Below are 19,170 nucleotides of genomic sequence, written 5' to 3'. Positions count from 1 at the left end.
CTCTTAGGAAATGATGCTTAGGAGTTAATACTATCACAGTTACATCAGCTAAAGAAGGAAAATAACAAACTTTTAAAACCATCTTAACAGAAATCTTACTGCAAATAGGTGATTCTTTTCAACACAACACATAGAAAGAAGAATAACCTCAAAGGCAGGTATAACTTTCTTCCATGGTATATTAAAAGTAGGAGTTTGGCTAATGGCTCCTGAATTGTAAAAGTTGCAGACAAACTCCCCTAGACTGTGTATAGTTTTTCCCCTTTAAAAAGTCATGTAAAAAGATATGTCAGCATCCAGCAGAGCTAATATTGGTCCACAAGAAAAGTTATAAAAATATTCACATAAGAAAATTCCAGTTTAAAAGAAATTTCAAACCAATTCTAAGCACGGAAAAATAGTCATATGGCTGAGGTTAATTTTCTAAAGTCAAACAAGCTCCTCCTTCCCCCCAGAAACAGCAATGGGACAGCTGCCCCATTATATTTGTTTTTTTCCTACAAAAATCAGTTTACCACCTGCCGGAATCCCAGCCCAGGAACCAGCCTGTGAAAGTAGGTGGCTCATGACCCTGTTTTATGATGACAATTGGCGTCCTCTTGTCTCTTCCAGAAGGGTCAGTCTCAAGGTATATTTTGGCTAAAGAGTTTAAAAAACAAATAAATTTGGTTAGTTTCAACTAAAGTAAAATAACTAAAGAATGAAAATCCTTCCAATAAAAGTAATAAATCAAATTTTCATTGGCCAAAAGTAGCCAATGCTACTCCATTTGGACAATTCCTTATTATTTTCTCACATCTGGAATGTACATGTCTCATTATTGCCTGAAAAAAATTCCAAACTTTATGGAATTATCCTTACAGCATAATTATTCTTTACTTTGCAATAATGCAAAGAAAAAAAAAAAAGTACTCCCAGAAAGAACAGCATTCCTCAAAAGGAATTTATAAAAATCTAGATTATCAGTGTTATGGAGTTGTACTATTCCCATAATTTTTAAAAATGAATTTAAAAGTCTAAGAATAAATTGATATAATTATATCCTAAATTAGATAACAAAACATAATTTTCTTGTTCTTATTCTGAAATTCTTCAGTTTAAAGAAAATTCCATTACTCTTTAGTTCTGAAGATGAAAGCTAAGATTCTTCTGATTCTTCTCGGTTTTGATACGTGGTTTTGGAGGATGTGGTACAAAGAGAAATCAGGAACTTGGTAACAACTGTTCAGAATTATGTCCTAATTGCCCATGGGATCCAGCTTACCAGACTTCAGAGATTCCGCTTTCTCAACTTCATTGGCGTCTTTTCCAATCCAAATAAAAATCTGCAAAATGAAGCAATAATACTACTCATAATATTGGGAGTACAGATGCAGTGTGAGCCTTATGCAAAGTGCTTCTCATACCATCTCTCTTAATCTTCACAGCAGCCCCAAAGTCAGGGATGTGGAGATGCAGGTGCAGAGAAGTTCCGTCGCTTTCCTAATGTCTTATTAAGAGATGCCTGAATTTGTATCCAGCCAGTTTGACTCCAGATATCACATTCTGGTATTTTATGTTTATATAGTATTTTTCTAGTTTACAAAGTGAGCCTTCCTGAAAACAACATGCTGCTGCTGCTAAGTCACTTCAGTCATGTCTGACTCTGTGCGACCCCACAGACAGCAGCCCACCAGGCTCCCCCGTCCCTTGGATTCTCCAGGCAAAAACAACATACCGGCTGGTTTTTTTGCACACATGCTCCTGGGGTGTGTAACGCAGGCATTATTCCCATATTATTATCCTGAGGGAGCCACATGTAGCTTGTTCATGGGCACCCCACACTCCCTTTAGGAACCCCTAACTTAAACCTAGTCTTCCCCTGTGTTATGGTATCCTGTCACGCTTTGGTAAAAGAGCTGTGGGTGTGTGTGCTTAGTCGCTCAGCTGTGTCCCACTCTTTGCAACCCCATGGACTACAGCTTGCCAGACTCCTCTGTCCATGTGGCTTCTCCAGGCAAGAATACTGGAGTGGGTTGCCATGCCCTCCTCCAGGGGATCTTTCCAACCCAGGGACTGAACCCAGGTCTCCCACGTTGCAGGCAGATTCTTTACAGTCTGAACCACCAGGAAAGCCCAAATATTGTTTTTAAATACTGTTTTAAATATTGTTTTTAAATTGTTTTGGGGAAAGCCCAAAAATAGTATTTAAATACTGATTCTTTAAAACCTGATCTAAATCCTGCATGTGTCCTTCTTGTCAAATGTAGGCTGTGTACTTCAGTGATGAAAAATTCTCCTGAATTCCCTTATATTTAAATCACTTTAAGATCACTTGTTGGCAGAGAAATTTTGGTCAAGTTAGTTTTGGTTATATTCTAATTCCTACTGAAAGTGCTGGAATATTTGCCTGCAGGCACAGAATAAACCGTGACAGCACAGCTGAGTAAATAAAAAGTATAGTTTAAAAAAATGTAGTACAGGAAATATTCTAAAGCCTCCTTGATTATGGAAGCAACAGAGTTGACTACAAGTGGAAAAAATTAAATTCTTCTGAATAATGAAACTTTCTTATTTAGTAATTCTTAAATACACAAAGGTGTTTTATTGACATGAGGTTTGACATTTCATATCTAGAAATAAGTGATCCATTCACTTAGGGAGGATCTGTGACCAGATCCCAGATTCACATATGCTAATTCAAGATTAAGAAGCTAAAGTATAATATAACTGAATGATTTAGCAAGTAAGAACAGACCTAAAAGTAACAAACCTCTGTGGTTAACTAAAAACTAGGCCTAATTCAGGAACGTGTTTTATATTTGTTCTACATAATGTAGCTCCTAACATATTTATTTTTCCCTGTCACTATTATTAATTTGCTGCTCTTTAGTCGATAAATCATGTCTGACTCTTTCGCAGACTCATAGAGTGTAGCCCTCCAGACTCCTCTGTCCATGTGATTTTCCAGGCAAGAATACTGGAGTGGGTTGCCATTTCCTTCTCTAGGGGATCTTCCCAACCCAGGGATCGAACCTGTGTCTCCTGTATTATCAGGCAGATTCTTTACCAATGAACCACCAAAGAAGCCATTATTAGTTTACACAGAGGTTAAAGGAAAATGACTCTCAGGTATGACTTCCCTGGCGGCTCGGACAGTACAGAATCTGCCTGCAATGCAGGAGACCTGGGTTTGATCCCTGGGTAAGGCAGATCCCCTGGAGGAGGGCATGGCAACCCACTCCTGTATTCTTGCCTGCAGAATCCCATGGACAGAGGAGCCTGGTGGGCTACAATACATGGGGTCACAAAGAGTCAGACATGACTGAGCGACTAACACACAACACATCCATGTGATACACAAAGTCACCATTAATTTGCTACAAATAAAGATATACAGACATATATTACCTATTAATATATATATTAATAGGTATTTTAGTGTGTAGATTCAAAAGTATTGTTTGTTTCTTCTCCAGGGGAGAGGTCTCCTATGACGTCTTGTCAGATTTCAAGAGAAATTCTGAATATTTCAGTCTCCCTGAGGCATTGCAACCCACTAACGCATTTATGACTTAAATTTATGAATGAATAAGAATGAATGAATGTCTGAATAAATAAGAAACAAATGAGTCTTACAAATAAACGAAAAACAGGAGTTTTTTGTTGTTGTTTGTTGTTTTCACCTAAAACTATACAGCCAAAGACGGATAGCCATGGAATCATTTTCAGCTTAAGAAAAAAACTTGCCATATCCATCAGTTTTATTTTTTGCCAAACTGTGGAAAGTTTCTTATAAATATAGCTAAATCCATGGGTCTATTTATTATTAAACTTGCCATTTCTCAAAGAAGGTTGTATCAGCTCCCAACTGTAAGCACACTCTCTTGCCATGAACAAAATACAGTTTTACCTGTTCCCAGGCATCTAACAGCATGACATCATCTTCTGCTAAATCATCCTGGGTGAACTCTCCTGGAACTTCTTCAATCTGAAATGTATAAAAAAGCTTTACAAACGAACAGTCAAGCAGTGATTTTTCTAATATAAAGGATACAAATGCTTTGTATTATCTGGAGCATAGAAAAAAAAGTTTGTTAGTCATTTTTTCCTTCCCTTTGGGCAATAAAGACTTAAATAATTGTTTATCTATTTAATCATGTATCACAAACTGAGGCTATCTTATTTAGGGAGGAGAGTATTTAACATAAATATTGCATATGGCTTTAGAGAGGCCATGCACAAGAAATATAGCCATAGTTTCCTCTACTTTTAGTTCTTTGTGACAAGTTGCTTCGCTGGTTTCTGTTGCCTTCCTAGTTCCAAAAGATATTTAAGTTTATGATGCAGGTATTAAATCTTCTTTCATTTTGTAGGTAGGTCAAGATTATTTTAATAAAATCAACAGGTCTGGTCATTTAAAAAAATCAACCATTTTCAATAAAATATTATAACAATATTCCATAAGAAAGTGTCATTATTTTTATTTTAAATGGGTTAAATTGTGTTCTCCAGAGATAACACTAAAAGGTAATGGGCTAGTTTAACACACCCAATACCAGCAGGCATTCATTAAAGTTCAAATTTTTGAAAGAATTCTGGATGAAACTCCCCCCTAATCATTAGGAAGGTGGTGACAGATTGGATTAGGGTTTTCAGTTCTTCACATCTCCCCTCTGCCACGTGACTCTGCAGATGAAGTTGACTGTGGCCTTGGCCGTGTCATATCAGCCAATGGGACTCAGCAGAGCCTCTGGGGCTCTGTCCACGGATAAACAGGCATGAACCTAACCTGCAGCCCCTTAAGCATGGCAATACCTATTTGTTGTAATCTGATGGTATTCTCAGATTGTGACACCAAAACCAAACCATTTACAGAGGGCAAGAAATGTGTTTATATATGTTTTTACAGAATATACCATACCAGGCACCATTCTAATTCTTTATATGCAACAACCAAGATAATATTCACAACAACTCTGTGAAGTCAGTACTAGGATTAGCCCCATTTTTCAGATGAGAACATTATAACACAGAGAGAGTAAATGACCAGCCTCAGGTCACACAGCCAGGAAGAAATATCACTAAGTGATATAGAACAGGCACACTGGTGTTCTAAAAGCTGTGCTTTTGACCAATAGACTCTGCTGTCTTGTATGAATCTATACATCTAAAGCCCGTTTTCTGATGATGGTAATAAGATCAAACACTTTTTAGCAACACTCCTTTTCCTTAAAATGTTAAGAATTACAGTTCCAAATGTCAAAAAAGAAAATGAATATGTGTAAAGAAAAAAGTATATTTCTCTTAAATATGTGAATGACAAAAGCTGAAAACTAACAGATTTTTTAAAATCTAAGAAAAAAGCCTAGGAATTATATTTGTAAGTATATATTTGCATATTCATTTTTGTAAAACATATCTTCATTGGAAACAAGCATGATATTTATAGCAATATTAGCAAATAATACTCTCAAGAAATTAGAGAGGCTCACACTGAAAAAGATGTTATTTGGATGTGATACCAAATAACAGTCAAAAGAGTAAAACAGATTTTCCTGACGACAAATTTATAAAATACAGGGATTTCCTGCAAAGTAGATGAACAATTGTGGTGCCTAACAACCTAATATTTATCACAATTCACCATTTAAATCTTTAATCTTTAGGTCAAGTCACTTGTAAGCTGCAAGTGTGTTTCACATATGAGCAGTTTCTTCTTCAAAGCATTTTATTTCAAGCATGCAACGTACCTGGGAAAATATTAATGTTCATGTGTGTGTTCAAAAGTAAAGCTTGTATTTACCAAGACAGGGTGACCAAATCTTTAGTTCAAATTTTATCAGCAAAGAATTTGTTCCTTAAATGAAAAATTTATACAAAAGCCTAGTATGTCAAATGGAGAAAGCAGAATTTTTGTGATTAAACTGAGATGAGGGGCTCAGCCCAGGATATTTCAGAGACGCATAGAAAATCACTCTTGTACACAAACACTTTTACTTTGAATTGCCTAGAATTCAAAGCTTGTGAATGTGACTGTGACATAAAATATTCCTGCTGATTTCAGCTCACTTGCAGGTGTGTGTAGAGCTTTCTGTGATTTTGCTCAATGATCATAATATTTCCATAATGTTTTTCATTCCATCAACATGGTGAGACTGTTTACTCCCCTGGGAAACTGAAGTGTAAAATTTTACATAGTTTGATCAGAGAAACCACTATTGCTGCACACCGAAAGTGTCAAATTATTAAATTAACAAATCCAACCATGTGCATATGCTTACAGCAACAGCCACACGCTGACACGGGTGCAAAGTAGCTGGTATTTTTAAGAGCCGCTTGATTTCTATGGCACATTACAGTATTTCCATGCTCTCCCATCCATTATCATTGGCTCTTAAATCAACCCTGTGTGAAGCAAAGACTGTCATCTGTGGTTTGCAAGTAAACCAAAACTGGGAATTGCAGTAGGCATCTCACTGGAAAGAATCAGAGCAGTATCAGAATGCCTCCCTCTCCCCCTACTGTTTGGTTCCACCCCGTGGTTTCTCAGGACGCTTACAATGAATCTTCCAGTTTTGTTGGAGCATCCGTAAAGCCGAGGTGGATGGTCTTCAGCCTGGGATTCTAGCAGAGGAGAGGTCTGGTAGTCTTTTTTCCCTCCAAGGGAATTCCAAAACTCCTCTGTGGAAAACACACTGAGTTAACCTATGCATTTTCAGGAGCATATGGTCGGTACTGCTTTACAGTAACAAATAATTGCATCTCATCTCAAGTTCACTGTTAAGTTACTTAAATATAGCAGATGTTACACTAATAGAGCAGGTACCATCACCCGTTCTTGCAACTAGTGAACGGGTTTTTAATGCCCTATAACCATTACAAAGTTCCTGTTTATAAAAAAGATAAATTACATGATGAGCAAGTACACCAAATGTAAGTTCTGGCTCGTGTCCTTGGCCCCACCTGTACACACCTGGTTCCTCGCCTTCCTGAATTGCCGCAGTTTTGCATTTGAGGATGCTTGCCACGTACTCTGCTCCTTTCTCCTCCTCCTGTGTGGCGCCTTTTCCTATCCAGATGTAGCCATTATTTTGTCGCAGTTTCAGGACAAAAACATCATTGGAATTCAATGAATTTGCATCAACATCTACCTAGAGTATGAAGGAAAATAACATGATTTAAATGCATTGCTGGTCCCTTAGTAAACATGCCCAAGAAGCTGGGCTGCTGCCAAACCACCTACAGACTTCTGTCCTGATCCAGGAATTAATTTAGGGGGCATTAGCACACCACTTGTTATTGTTGTTCAGTTGCTAAGTTGTGTCCAAAACTTTACGACTCCATGGACTACAGCACACCAGCCTTCCCTGTCATTCACTACCTCTGGGAGCTTACTGAAACTCATGTCCATTGAGTCGGTAATGCCATCCAACCATCTCACCCTCCTCCTCCTGCCTTCAATCTTTCCCAGCATCAGGGTCTTTTCCAATGATTCGGCTCATCACATCAGGTGGCCAAGTATTGGAGCTTCAGCTTCAGCATCAGTCCTTCCAATGAATATTCAGGACTGATTTCCTTTAGGATTGACTGGTTTGATCTCCTTGCTGTCCAAGTGATTCTCAAGAGTCTTCTCCAGCACCGCAGTTCAAAAGCATCAGTTCTTCAGCACTCAGCCTTCTTTATAGTCCATCTCTCAGATCCATGCATGACCACTGGATAAACCACAGCTTTGACTAGATGGACCTCTGTTGGCAAAGTGATGTCTCTGGCTTTTAATACGTTGTCTAGGTACAAAAAATTCTCAGAGCCAGGCTTCAACAGTACATAAACTGTGAACTTCCAGATGTTCAAGCTGGATTTAGAAAAGGCAGAGGAACCAGAGATCAAATTGCCAACATCTACTGGATCATCGAAAAAGCAAGAAAGTTCCAGAAAACCATCTACTTCTGCTTTACTGACTACAGCAAAGCCTTTGACTGTGTGGATCACAATAAACTGGAAAATTCTGAAAGAGACAGAAATACCAGACCACCTGACCTGCCTCTTGAGAAATGTGTATGCAGGTCAGGAAGCAACAGTTAGAACTGGACATGGAACAACAGACTGGTTTCAAATAGGCAAAGGAGTGCATCAAGGCTGTATACTGTCACTGTGCTTATTTAACTTCTATGTAGAGTACATCATGAGAAAAACTGGGCTGGAGGAAGCACAAGCTAGAATCAAGATTGCAGGGGGAAATACCAATAACCTCAGATATGCAGATGACGCCACCCTTATGGCAGAAAGTGAAGAAGAAGTGAAGAGCCTCTTGATGAAAGTGAAAGAGGAGAGTGAAAAAGTTGGCTTAAAGCTCAACATTCAGAAAACTAAGATCATAGCATCTGGTCCCATCACTTCATGGCAAATAGATGGGGAAACAATGGAAACAGTGAGAGACTTTATTTTTCTGGGCTCCAAAATCACTGCAGATGGTGACAGCAGCCATGAAATTAAAAGACACTTGCTCCTTGGAAGAAAAGCTATGACCATCCTAGACAGCATGTTAAAAAGCGGAGACATTACTTTGCCAACAGAGGTCCACTGAGTCAAAGCTATGGTTTTTCCAGTGGTCATGTATGGATGTGAGTTGGACCATAAAGAAAGCTGAGCACTGATGAATTGATGCTTTTGAACTGTGGTGTTGAAGAAGACTCTTGAAAGTCCCTTAGACTGCAAGGAGATCCAACCAGTCCATCCTAAAGGAAATCAGTCCTGAATATTCACTGGAAAGATTGATAATGAAGCTGAAACTCCAATACTTTGGCCACCTAATGCAAAGAACCGACTCATCTGAAAAGACCCTGATGCTGGGAAAGATTGAAGGTGGGAGGAGAAGGGGACAACAGAGGATGAGATGGTTGGATGGCATCACTGACTGGATGGACATGAGTTTGAGTAAAATCTTGGAGCTGGTGATGGACAGGGAAACATGGCATGCTGCAGTCCATGGGGTTGCAAAGAGTTGGACATGACTGAGCGACTGAAGTGAATTCACCTAGGTACCACTAGGTAACCACTAGGGGGTTAGAAACTTTAGAACAGGAGCATATATTGCTGGGTCACCTAAGGCCCACCTGTCTGCATAATCCTCTGAGAATAAAACGAGGTAAATTTAAGTGATACATAACAAGGATAATAGTCAAAGAGACCGCAAAAAGGATGATGGCCTATAACTGATACTTGGAAAGAGGATGTAATATTCCCAAATGACACACATAAAGCACAGTGTTCAGATTTTCTCTCCCCTACTAAAGAGGTTTGTCAAATAATCAAGGGGACATCTAAAAATCATAAAACAGGGATTGAGATTTAATGTTAAGAAAAGACTGTAATAGAGATTGACTAAAATCTTCTCCAGGCTAAGAAACATTATAGCTCAGATTATAAAAGAATATTTAGAAGGCATTAAAAGCACACCACTGACAGACCCCCTTCCTTTTAACCAAGATGTTGTGGAGACCGTCTGGGATGAGCCACATTAGCGCAGTTCTGGTCCCTGTGGCCCAGGGCCAGTGAGAGATGCCTGGCTGAGGCCAGACCCCAGCCTGAGGGTGAGCCTTAAGGTGGAGCCTCGGGGCAGCAACAAGGCATTGTGCAGAGTCTCAGGCTTGGGAGGGGGCCTGAGGTCCTAGCATGGGCTTGCGTCTGTAAGCTTGTCATCTTGTGTCTCTGCACTGGTCTGAGGGTCTCTGGACACAGGACTGTGTGACCGCAACAGTGTGTGTGCGACTTTCCATAGGACTCCGTGTGATGTGTGCTAGCAGGCAGATGAAGAAGGAGGAGGAAACAAGACTGTGATAGGGCGGCCATGAGGGAGGAGGAATTCCAGAGTGTGGTGTCCTGAGGCCAAGTGCAGAGAGCCCTTCGGGAAGCACGTGATGCCGTTTGACCAACTGTGTGGGGTGGCCAGAGGAAAGCATCAGCGTGTGGAAAGCTGGTCTTGCCCAGGTTCGTCAGGACCCTGTCCCCAGAGACAGCAATGGAGGAGCAAGCAAGAACTGCTGGAAGCTTTGAAGATGTGGCTCAGGTGTTGGTCACATTCAGGAGAAGGGTTAGCATCCTCTTTCAGTAGAAAGTTGGCCCCATCGACCGAGCTCAAAGGAATCCATCAGATGTGATGATGAAAACTGACAGGAATTGTGACTTCCGATTCCTAATCCAAACGCCTCCTTGTTTCGTGTGTGTGTGTGTTTTCAGTCACTCAGGCGTGTCCAATTCTTTTGGACCCTGGTGGCCTGTAGGCCCACCAGGCTCCTCTGTCCATGGAATTTTCCAGGTAAGAACACTGGAGAGGATTCCCACATTCTGCTCCAGGGGATCTTCCTGACCCAGGGAATGAGCTTGCATCTCTTTCATCTCCTGCACAGGCAGGCTAGCTCTTTACCAATTGCACCACCTGGGAAGCCCAAATGTCTCCTTGTTGGTATAGAGGAAAGAGCACGGAAGATGGAGAGACGGGTGATAAGAGGCCCATGTCCAGACTGGTGTGAGGTCAGGGTGGTAGTTCCACTAAAGAACCTTAGAAAGCTTTAGCCTCCCAGGAGATGAAAACAGAAAGTCTTATCAATAGTGCTTTGACTGGTGCATTTCAGAGAGGCTAGGAATGCAAAGGGTAGTTTGAGAGGCTGCAAGAAAAGAAAGAATCTGCATCACAAGCAGCTCATGATGCTTCATAAAGAAGTGTCCACTGGGAAGAGCCCAGGACTGTTACAGTTCTCCCTTGACTCTTGCCTCTGAAGTCAGCTAAGAAGGCCTGGAGATGAAAACTTCACTTTCAATTTGACAGATTAAAAAATCAGTCACAATTGAACACATGAGAATCCATGCACAGAATGTCATGGAAGAGTCAATACAGAATGGCATTTAAATTATATGACTAAATGAGATCACTCTGAAGAAGGCCAAGACAGCCCTGGAGAGCTCAAGAGCTTCGAGGACAAGCAGAGAAGAATTCAGCAACTGGGTGCGAGTGAAAACAGCCTTCAGAAGGGCGACCCTCAGGTGTGGAAGAAATTCTGGTAAGCGTGGGGGGTTTCAGAAGCTTCATTAAAAAATAGTGTTTTGAGAAGACAGAAAGAGCAACTGAGTCAAATGCTAGAAAGAGGTTGAAAACAATGGCATCAGAGAAGAGAATTTTGATGGCAAAAGGTAGGTCATTGGCAAACTAGATAAATCCCATGTGGATGGTGTGGCGGGAAGGGATGGCTGAGTGGAGTGGCTTTTGATAGAGGAGGCTTAGCATAGCAGGGACAGTGAAGGGGCAAAGATGACTCTTCTGAGGATCTGTACTCTTAAGGAGTGCAGAGAAAGGATGTGGTAGCTGGGAGGGTCAGAGCCAAGAGTTTTTAAAGAAAGCATGGAAGTGTTTTCAAGGCATGTTTGTGCTGCTGAATAAGTAATCCAGGAGAGAAGAATAAATCAGTGACATGAAGAGAAAGAAGATGACTGCCTGCAAGAATGATGAACTAGAGTCAGGATGAGAGCACTGGACAGAGAAATCCAGGGAAGTCCTTGGAAAGCCCCAGGACAGGGGACCCAGGACAGAAGTCAGTGGTGGGGAACGGGGGCAGATGGAATTTGGCCTGAGAGACAGGAGTCATTTTATTTATGTAATAAATATGTATTCATTTATTTAACAATATATTAGTTTATACAAACATTATTATTTTTATTAATGTATGAATAACAATATATCAATATTAATGTGTACCTTAGTGTTTATATGTAAATTACTATTATAAAATGTTTATTAATTGTTAGCTATCAACAAATTAACAACTTAAATTGATTTCGTAAAATAGGCAAGAAGGAGAATTCGATACAGATGCTGACAAGCTGGTGATATTGGAGGGGAGTAGGTAAGGTAATTGGGCTTCCCACGTGGCTCCAATGGGAAAGATCACCTGCCCACGCATGAGACATAAGAGATGTGGGTTTGATCCCTGGGTCAGAGGGCATGGCAACCCACTCTAGTATCCTTGCCTGGAGAATCCCATGGACAGAGGAGCCTGGCGAGCTCTAACCCATAGAGTCACAAAGAGTCGGATATGACTGAAGCAACTTAGCACGCACGCATGCAGATAAGGTGAATCTTCTGGGATTATTTTTATATTCTCTGTGACTTCAGAATCCATTATCAGGAAAGAACTGGGATGTTGGAGATGTTGGGGGGTTGGTGTGATGGGTGGAGAGGGTTCGTGGATTCAGCCATGAGACTGGAGAATTGCTGGAAGAAATAGGGGCTAAAGGACACTTGTCACACATTAGATGCTTGAGGTGCTAAAGTTATCACCAAGGACAAGGTCTAGTACAGGATCACCAATGTGAGATGAAGTGTGGTCAAGATAAGACTGCTAGATGAGAGGAGCCAGCGATGGAGACAGTGAGACAAGAAAGCCGTCAAAGAATAAGAGGGCAGGACCCTCAGCTCAGCAGACACAGAAAAGAGATGGAGGAGGGAGACGGACAAGAAGGAACAAAGTCAACGAGGCAAAAGTGAGTAAGGAGGGGCGCCTGCCATCCCATCCCTGGTCAGCCGGCATCGGGGAAAAACAGCTTCCACTCGAGAGGGCTGTATGGGCCTCTGTGACCTCAGAACATGGAACAAGAAAAGGGGCGGCTTAGAGGAGAGGTTCCAGGGGGAAGGAGGCTGTGACCCACCTGCTTTTAAGGGCTCATCCGGACAACTTGGCAGAGCAGTCCAGGTTTGCGGGCATACAGAGAGCCCAGGGCAGTTAGGAGACTTGGGAGACCTGGGTCTCAGTGAGGACTGAGGTGATGGGGTGAGGAACTGTGAAGAATCCTCCTTGAAGTCAAAGTACTCAGCCATTCAAAACCCTGGGCCCACTGGCCTTGCCCCTTACCTGGCGGGTTTCGGGCCGGACACCGCGATCTGGGGCTTGGCTTCTTTCACAGCTGCTCGTTCAGCCAGCTGAATTATGACTCTGGCCCAGTGTGGCAAAGCTTGCCTTCCATGTTCCTTTACATTTGTGCAAATAAGGGCCTTCTCTCTCAACCTCCCCAGTGTGGTCACTGGACCATCACGGCGATCCATCTTCCCCCAGGCCTTTCAAGACAGAGCTTAAGCTGTCTCATGGCTTCAACAACTTGATTTGTTACATTCTTCTTTTTTTGTACATAATTAAATTGATTTTTAATGGAAGGATAATTGCTTTACAGTATTGTGTTGGTTTCTGCCAAACATCAACATGAATCCGTCATAGGTATACCTGTGTCCCCTTTCCATTATTCTTAAATCCATTTGTTTTGTTACAACGTGGTTGAAAAATATGAGAGGCCTGTTATCTGATTAACTTTTTTACTTTTTGCTTGATGCTCCTGCTTTTAGTATTTTTAATGGTGAAAACTGGATAAGTTATAGAAATGAAAGAAGTTTATTTGCCACTTTTTTTTAATGACTAATATTGGCTGATGGCCCAGGGCCACTGGGAAGTCCATGAGCAGGGCAGGTTTTATTGACTGCGTGACATTACCTCCATAATTCTGGTGATCGAAGCCAGGTTTCTTCGGACTTGAAAGAGGCGTGTAGGGGGGGTCGGCGCCTGACCTTCTTTCTTTGATGTTCCGTTCTTGTAAATAATGAGCGGTTTGTCTTTGAACAAACTCAGCAGGTGAGCAGGTTCTTTGCCTTGCGAGACTCGAATCTGGGGGCAGAGGGGATAAAGAAATGTAATAAAGAGGGCAATGAAAGAAGGCAGTATTTCCAAAGACATCCTTATTTTTCTTTTCGAAAACAAAATTAAAAGTAAATAAAAAGTCAAGTGCAGGAGGAACGATGATCAACAGAAAATATAGGTTCATAAAAATCAAGCACAGCTTCCTTGCTGACTTAGGAACCATTAGTTATTCCAGATACAGCACACTGGGGTGGGGGGAGGTGGTTATAATACCACATTGCATGGCTTTCTGCTTCTACACTGCACCACTTACACCTTAGCACAAAGACGTAAAAAAAAAAAAAGAGTAATTTTTATAAAAGATGACAAAGATCAGCACTTTGTTGTTTTTCCTTTTGGAGATGTAGATGAACACATGTGTGGAAGTGCTAGTCGCTCAGTCGTGTCTGACTCTTTGTGACCCCAAGGACTATAGCCCGTCGGGCTCCTCTATCCATGGGACTCTTCAGCAAGAATACTGGAGTGGGTTGCCATTCCCTTCTTCAAGGGATCGTCCCAACCCAGGGATCAAACCCAGGTCTCCTGCTTTGCAGGTATATTCTTTCCCATCTGAGCCACCATCATAATCTAGGAGTGAACAAATATTTCAATCCAAACATCAAAAGCTGGGAAAATAAACAGAATACACTTTTACTTTTTAACTTACCTATGGAAATGGTAATAGTAGATTTACTTAACATAATCATTTGTCAGGATAAGGAAACTGAAGAAAATAAATGATAAATGACTTAATTTCATCTATTAGTTTAACAGATACTGGATTAGACATGAATTTCCTATTTTTTGCATAAACTATTGATGCATTTATTTACATGAAGAGTTCAAATTTTGTGTCAGTCTCCTATTTTTTTCAATTACGTTGCCTTTTGCAAAAATTGAACCATCTCCCCTACCCTGCCCTGGTCTGTTTGTTTTCTAGAAACCAAGTGAATGAGAATGCTGAAGCACACACCATCGTGGGGAGGCCTAGGGAGTGGTGAAAGTAACTCCACAGATAATCTTCAGTTAGCAGACATTTATTTAAAAAAGCAAGCAGCCAATTATGAAACTGTGTTGGGGCAAGGTTAGCTAAGAGTACCTAAAACTGTTGTTGCCTTAGCATTTCCCATAACATTGGGAAAACCTCAACTGCCAAATTGAGAGAAAGAGGGCTACTGATTAAAACCCATTCTCCACTGTGAATGAAAACAAGAGAGAGAAAGGGGAATTCCCTGGCAGTTCATGCTTAGGACTGTACTTCCATTGCAGGGAGTTCAGGTTTGATCCTTGATCAGGGAACTATGATCCTGCAAGCGACGCAGCAAGGCCAGAGAGAGAGAAAAGAGAAAGGTAAATGGACAATTTTTCAGTGCTGTTGATAGCAGAGTATGAAGGAATGTTTAAAACAGCGATTTTATTTATTGTAAACCCCTGCCATCTAGTGGTAAAACGAGGCATTATGCTTTCATTGTTAATTCAGAATTCAAATGCCTGACAATAAATTCATTCATTGGGTGTATTAAATATTAGTAGTTAACTCTGAAATGTAGAATTTATAAGGCACAATGCATATCTTCAAAGTTTTGTGTGATTTGGTAAGAATAGTTGAAAGGTTAATTAAATGACATAGGTGATGTCAGTTCTTAGACATATTTCATTCAGGAAATGAATGTAGTAAACAGTTCATGGGGAAGTCGACGGAGTTAAGTGTATTTAAAGAATTCAATAATCTTGTTAACTTGTTAACTGACAATTAAAACGTTAGTTTATATAAATAAATATAAATAACAACATTAGTTTATTATAAAGTTAATATGCATCTTTAAATTTAAGTCTAACTTGCTTTATTTAGGAACTAAAAACCAAGATGGAATGAAAACCAGCTCAAAGACCGGAATGGACCTCCACATGTTACATATTATGTACTAAAGTGTCGGACTGACTTTTCTAATTAATTATTACGTTTGAATCAGGTAATAATTTAGATAGAGATTTGATTTATAAAGATCTGAAAATGTATAAAGATTTGAAAACTGGAGGTGATCAGCTGGAAGTGATAACTCAGGTAGAACGGTTTTAATACTTAGTAACAAGTGGCTGCCGTTGATCTGATATGATGCCAAAGGAAAGATTCTTTGGGGCTCTAAATTTGTTAATAGCTTATTTTTGTTTCTATTTTAAAAAATTTGTTTGTTCCCTCTTTTCCAGAATCTGAGAAAACAAGTAGGGCAAGAGAGTAGGAATATTTAAATTCTGAAATGAAAAAAAGGAAATATTTACAAAGTGTCAAATCTGCATCCTGACGTGGGAGAAGGGTTTTAAGGAGACATTGGGCTTGCAAAACTTGTATGAGTTTAGGGGGTAAAACATCCCAACCTGCACAGCCTGTCCCCCGAGGGATCTATCCAACTGAACAGTCAGGAATGCGGAGGTTGTCAGCTCATCCCTCGTGGCATTTGCTCCTTGCCTGGAGGAACCAAAGTAGAACAAATTAGCTTGCATTTAAGTTTAAGATCTCTAAGGCAGGCATTTCAAACAGAAACTTAAGTTATTATGAAAGATCAAGAAGAAACCTTGCTGTTTTGACATTAAAAAGCCATAGAAGCTATTGTTTTTTAAAGTACTAACACTGAGCCATGATCTATCCTGTGTATTGTTTAGAACAACGTATAATAGATGTTTGTAATCTCCATTTCAAGGGCCCATTTTTAGTTCCATAATAACTTAGCTAGGTAGTCAATTCTGTCTGATTTCAAGTTGGAGCTGCCTATTTTGGGAAACAATCTCAACAGTGAAAATAATCCATTTGAGTAGTGTATGAGCCAGATCTATTGGGCTGGATATTAGAGGCACTTTTTTTTTTCCATGACTATTTGGTGAGCATAGTAACAAATGTGTGGACCCACAAAAATCAAGAAAATAATGATCAGAAGCCGGCGATGGAGGGGCTTTCCAGGTGGCTCAGTGAGTAAAGAATCTGCCTGCAATGCAGGAGACACAGGAGACGTGCTTTCAACCTGTGGGTTGGGCAGATCTCCTGGAGGAGGGCATGGCAACCCACTCCACTATTCTTGCCTGGAGAATCCCGTGGACAGAGGAGCCTGGCGGGCAGTCTAGAGTGTCGCAAAGAGTTGGACACGATTGAATCAACTGAGCGTGCGCGCGCGCGCACACACACACACACACATACACACACACACAGAGGTAATGGAGAGGCCCCCATTTTGTAATTCTGGTCATTCTTTAAAGGGATTTCCCATGGACAGAGGAGCCTGATGGGCTGCAGTCCATAGTGTCACAAAGAGTTGGACACGATTGAATTGACGGAGCGCATACACACAAACACATACAGGCAATGGAGAGGCCCCCATTCTGTCATTCTTTAAAGGAATTATGAATAAAATGGTAAAAGAAGCCAAAGTATCAGTGACCAGACGCTGCTGCTAAGTTGTTTCAGTCGTGTCCAACTCTGTGTAACCCCATAGACGGCAGCCCACCAGGCTCCCCCGTCCCTGGGATTCTCCAGGCAAGAACACTGGAGTGGGTTGCCATTTCCTTCTCCAATGCATGAAAGTGAAAAGTGAAAGCAAAGTCACTCAGTCGTGTCAGACTCTTCAAGACCCCATGGACCGCAGCCTACCAGGCTCCTCCATCCATGGGATTTTCCAGGCAAGAGTACTGGAGTGGGGTGCCATTGCCTTCTCCGAGTGACCAGATAGGAATCAATAAATCAGTTCATTCAATTCATTGGCAACTTCTCTTTCTAGGATAACTTGTGGCTCTATCTCCAAACACTGGCTTAACCTACACAACAGCCTCTGGGAGATCTGCTTGTTTGAAGACTGTGGGAGGGAAAAAGCAGTGAAAGCATTGTTTGTAGCCAATCCTCCCATCTCTATGTGACTACAGGTTAGCAGGAAGAACACCAGCCCTGGAAATGGATTTTGACAATTAATTATATTCTTGCTTCTGAAGGTTTGAGAGTGACCTACCTGTTCCATACCCAGAACCAGATTAACAGTAGGCTCCCAACCTGGACAACACACACACACACACACACACACACACACACACACACACACCACACATGCACATATGCACACACATACCCCCACAACACTGAGTGCAGGATGCCTGTCTCATTTATCTTAGAATATTTCATTGAACCAACAGAGTCAAATGGTTGATATGAAAATGTTGTACAGCGGGGTGAAAAAAAAGCACATGCTTATGTCAGACATATGTTTAAAAAAAATAGAAAATGCTTTCCATAATAAGGGCACACATGAAGATATAGTCTTTTAATGCAAATAACTGAAATTTTCCATGAGCCTGTCATGCTAGCAAACACTTCTGGGAGTCACTAGAAGCACCAGGTGGGGAGTCACACAGAGCTGAGGAAACAGCAGGGTCTGTTATCACCTGTCCTTTATTCCCTAGCTCGGCAATTTCTTGGATATTTCTTCATTTTCTTTTCTTTTTCCTTCAGGAAAACACCAGCTAACAGACAACATCACTAAACTTTTTGTCATCATTTCACTTGTTTGTTTGTTTTTTCCCCTGGAGTATTTCAATCAGCAATACTGAAAACCCTCACCAAACTTTTGCCTTCTGACACTCTTAATAAATATTTCACTGTTTATCTCAAACCCTTCTTCCTCTTCCTGTCAAAGTTACCACGCTTCCACCCACACAGATTCAAACTAATTTGCTTTATGGATCTGTGACCCAGGCAGTCAAGGACTGCACTGCAATCAAGACCATAAGAAAATTGCTTTGTCTCTAACTTTGAAATCCTGTGCTTTGAGGGAGAAAAGAAGCTGTCTACTTTGATATGATTTCTTCTTTACAAATCTGTGGTACTTGTTACTCATTAAAAATAAATGCATGAAAATGGAATTTACTGCTTCAAGAGACTCATCATCACCACTGATCAAAGTTTGTTTAATTTCAGTTACTTGACATTTCAGAGAAAAGATCACTGCTGAAATTAGTTTTCTCTTGTCATTTTAGAGTCTCAGGAGTTTCAGAAATAAAAAGACAAATTTGCGTATTCAGCAGTGATTTCATTCAAGTTTGTCACATTTAACTCTGCCTCTTGGATTTACCCTATTCATATCCCATGATTGAAATGACCACATAAACTGGAAAGTTGTTTAATTTGAAGCTAGTCTTCAGGAGGCATTTTCTAAAGGCCTCTTCACTATGTTGATGGAAATTTTCGAAGTTCTGCAAACTATACATCAACAAACTGACAAATTTAACATCTGTGCCATCAAACGACCCCATGGACTGTAGCCCGCCAGGCTCCTCTGTCCATGGGATTCTCCAGGCAAGAATACTGGAGTGAGTTGCCATGCCCTCCTCCAAGGGATCTTCCCGACCCAGGGATCAAACCCAAGTCTCTAGCATTACAGGCAGATTCTTTACTGTCTGAGTCACTAGGGAAGCCCAACTAATCACTTGGCTCCTT

The 19,170-nt window shown here is 40.8% G+C and overlaps 1 protein-coding gene across 1 annotated transcript in view; it reads right to left on the bottom strand.

Moving 5' to 3' along the window:
- Positions 1-397: 397 nt before the first annotated feature.
- SCIN (scinderin) overlaps positions 398-19,170 on the bottom strand; it is a 77,975-nt gene continuing 59,202 nt past the window's right edge. Inside the window, exons 10-16 of the mRNA XM_052638580.1 lie at positions 16,074-16,164; positions 13,515-13,685; positions 6,956-7,133; positions 6,542-6,663; positions 3,893-3,970; positions 1,265-1,325; positions 398-639 (exon numbers count right to left, since the gene is read on the bottom strand). Coding sequence (XP_052494540.1) covers positions 512-639; positions 1,265-1,325; positions 3,893-3,970; positions 6,542-6,663; positions 6,956-7,133; positions 13,515-13,685; positions 16,074-16,164 — 829 coding nt within the window. The 3' untranslated portion in view covers positions 398-511. The remainder of the gene's footprint in view (positions 640-1,264; positions 1,326-3,892; positions 3,971-6,541; positions 6,664-6,955; positions 7,134-13,514; positions 13,686-16,073; positions 16,165-19,170) is intronic.

This window comes from Budorcas taxicolor, chromosome 4 (assembly GCF_023091745.1).
Source record: "Budorcas taxicolor isolate Tak-1 chromosome 4, Takin1.1, whole genome shotgun sequence".
Taxonomy (NCBI): domain Eukaryota; kingdom Metazoa; phylum Chordata; class Mammalia; order Artiodactyla; family Bovidae; genus Budorcas; species Budorcas taxicolor.
This window is presented reverse-complemented; position numbering and strand designations above follow the sequence as displayed.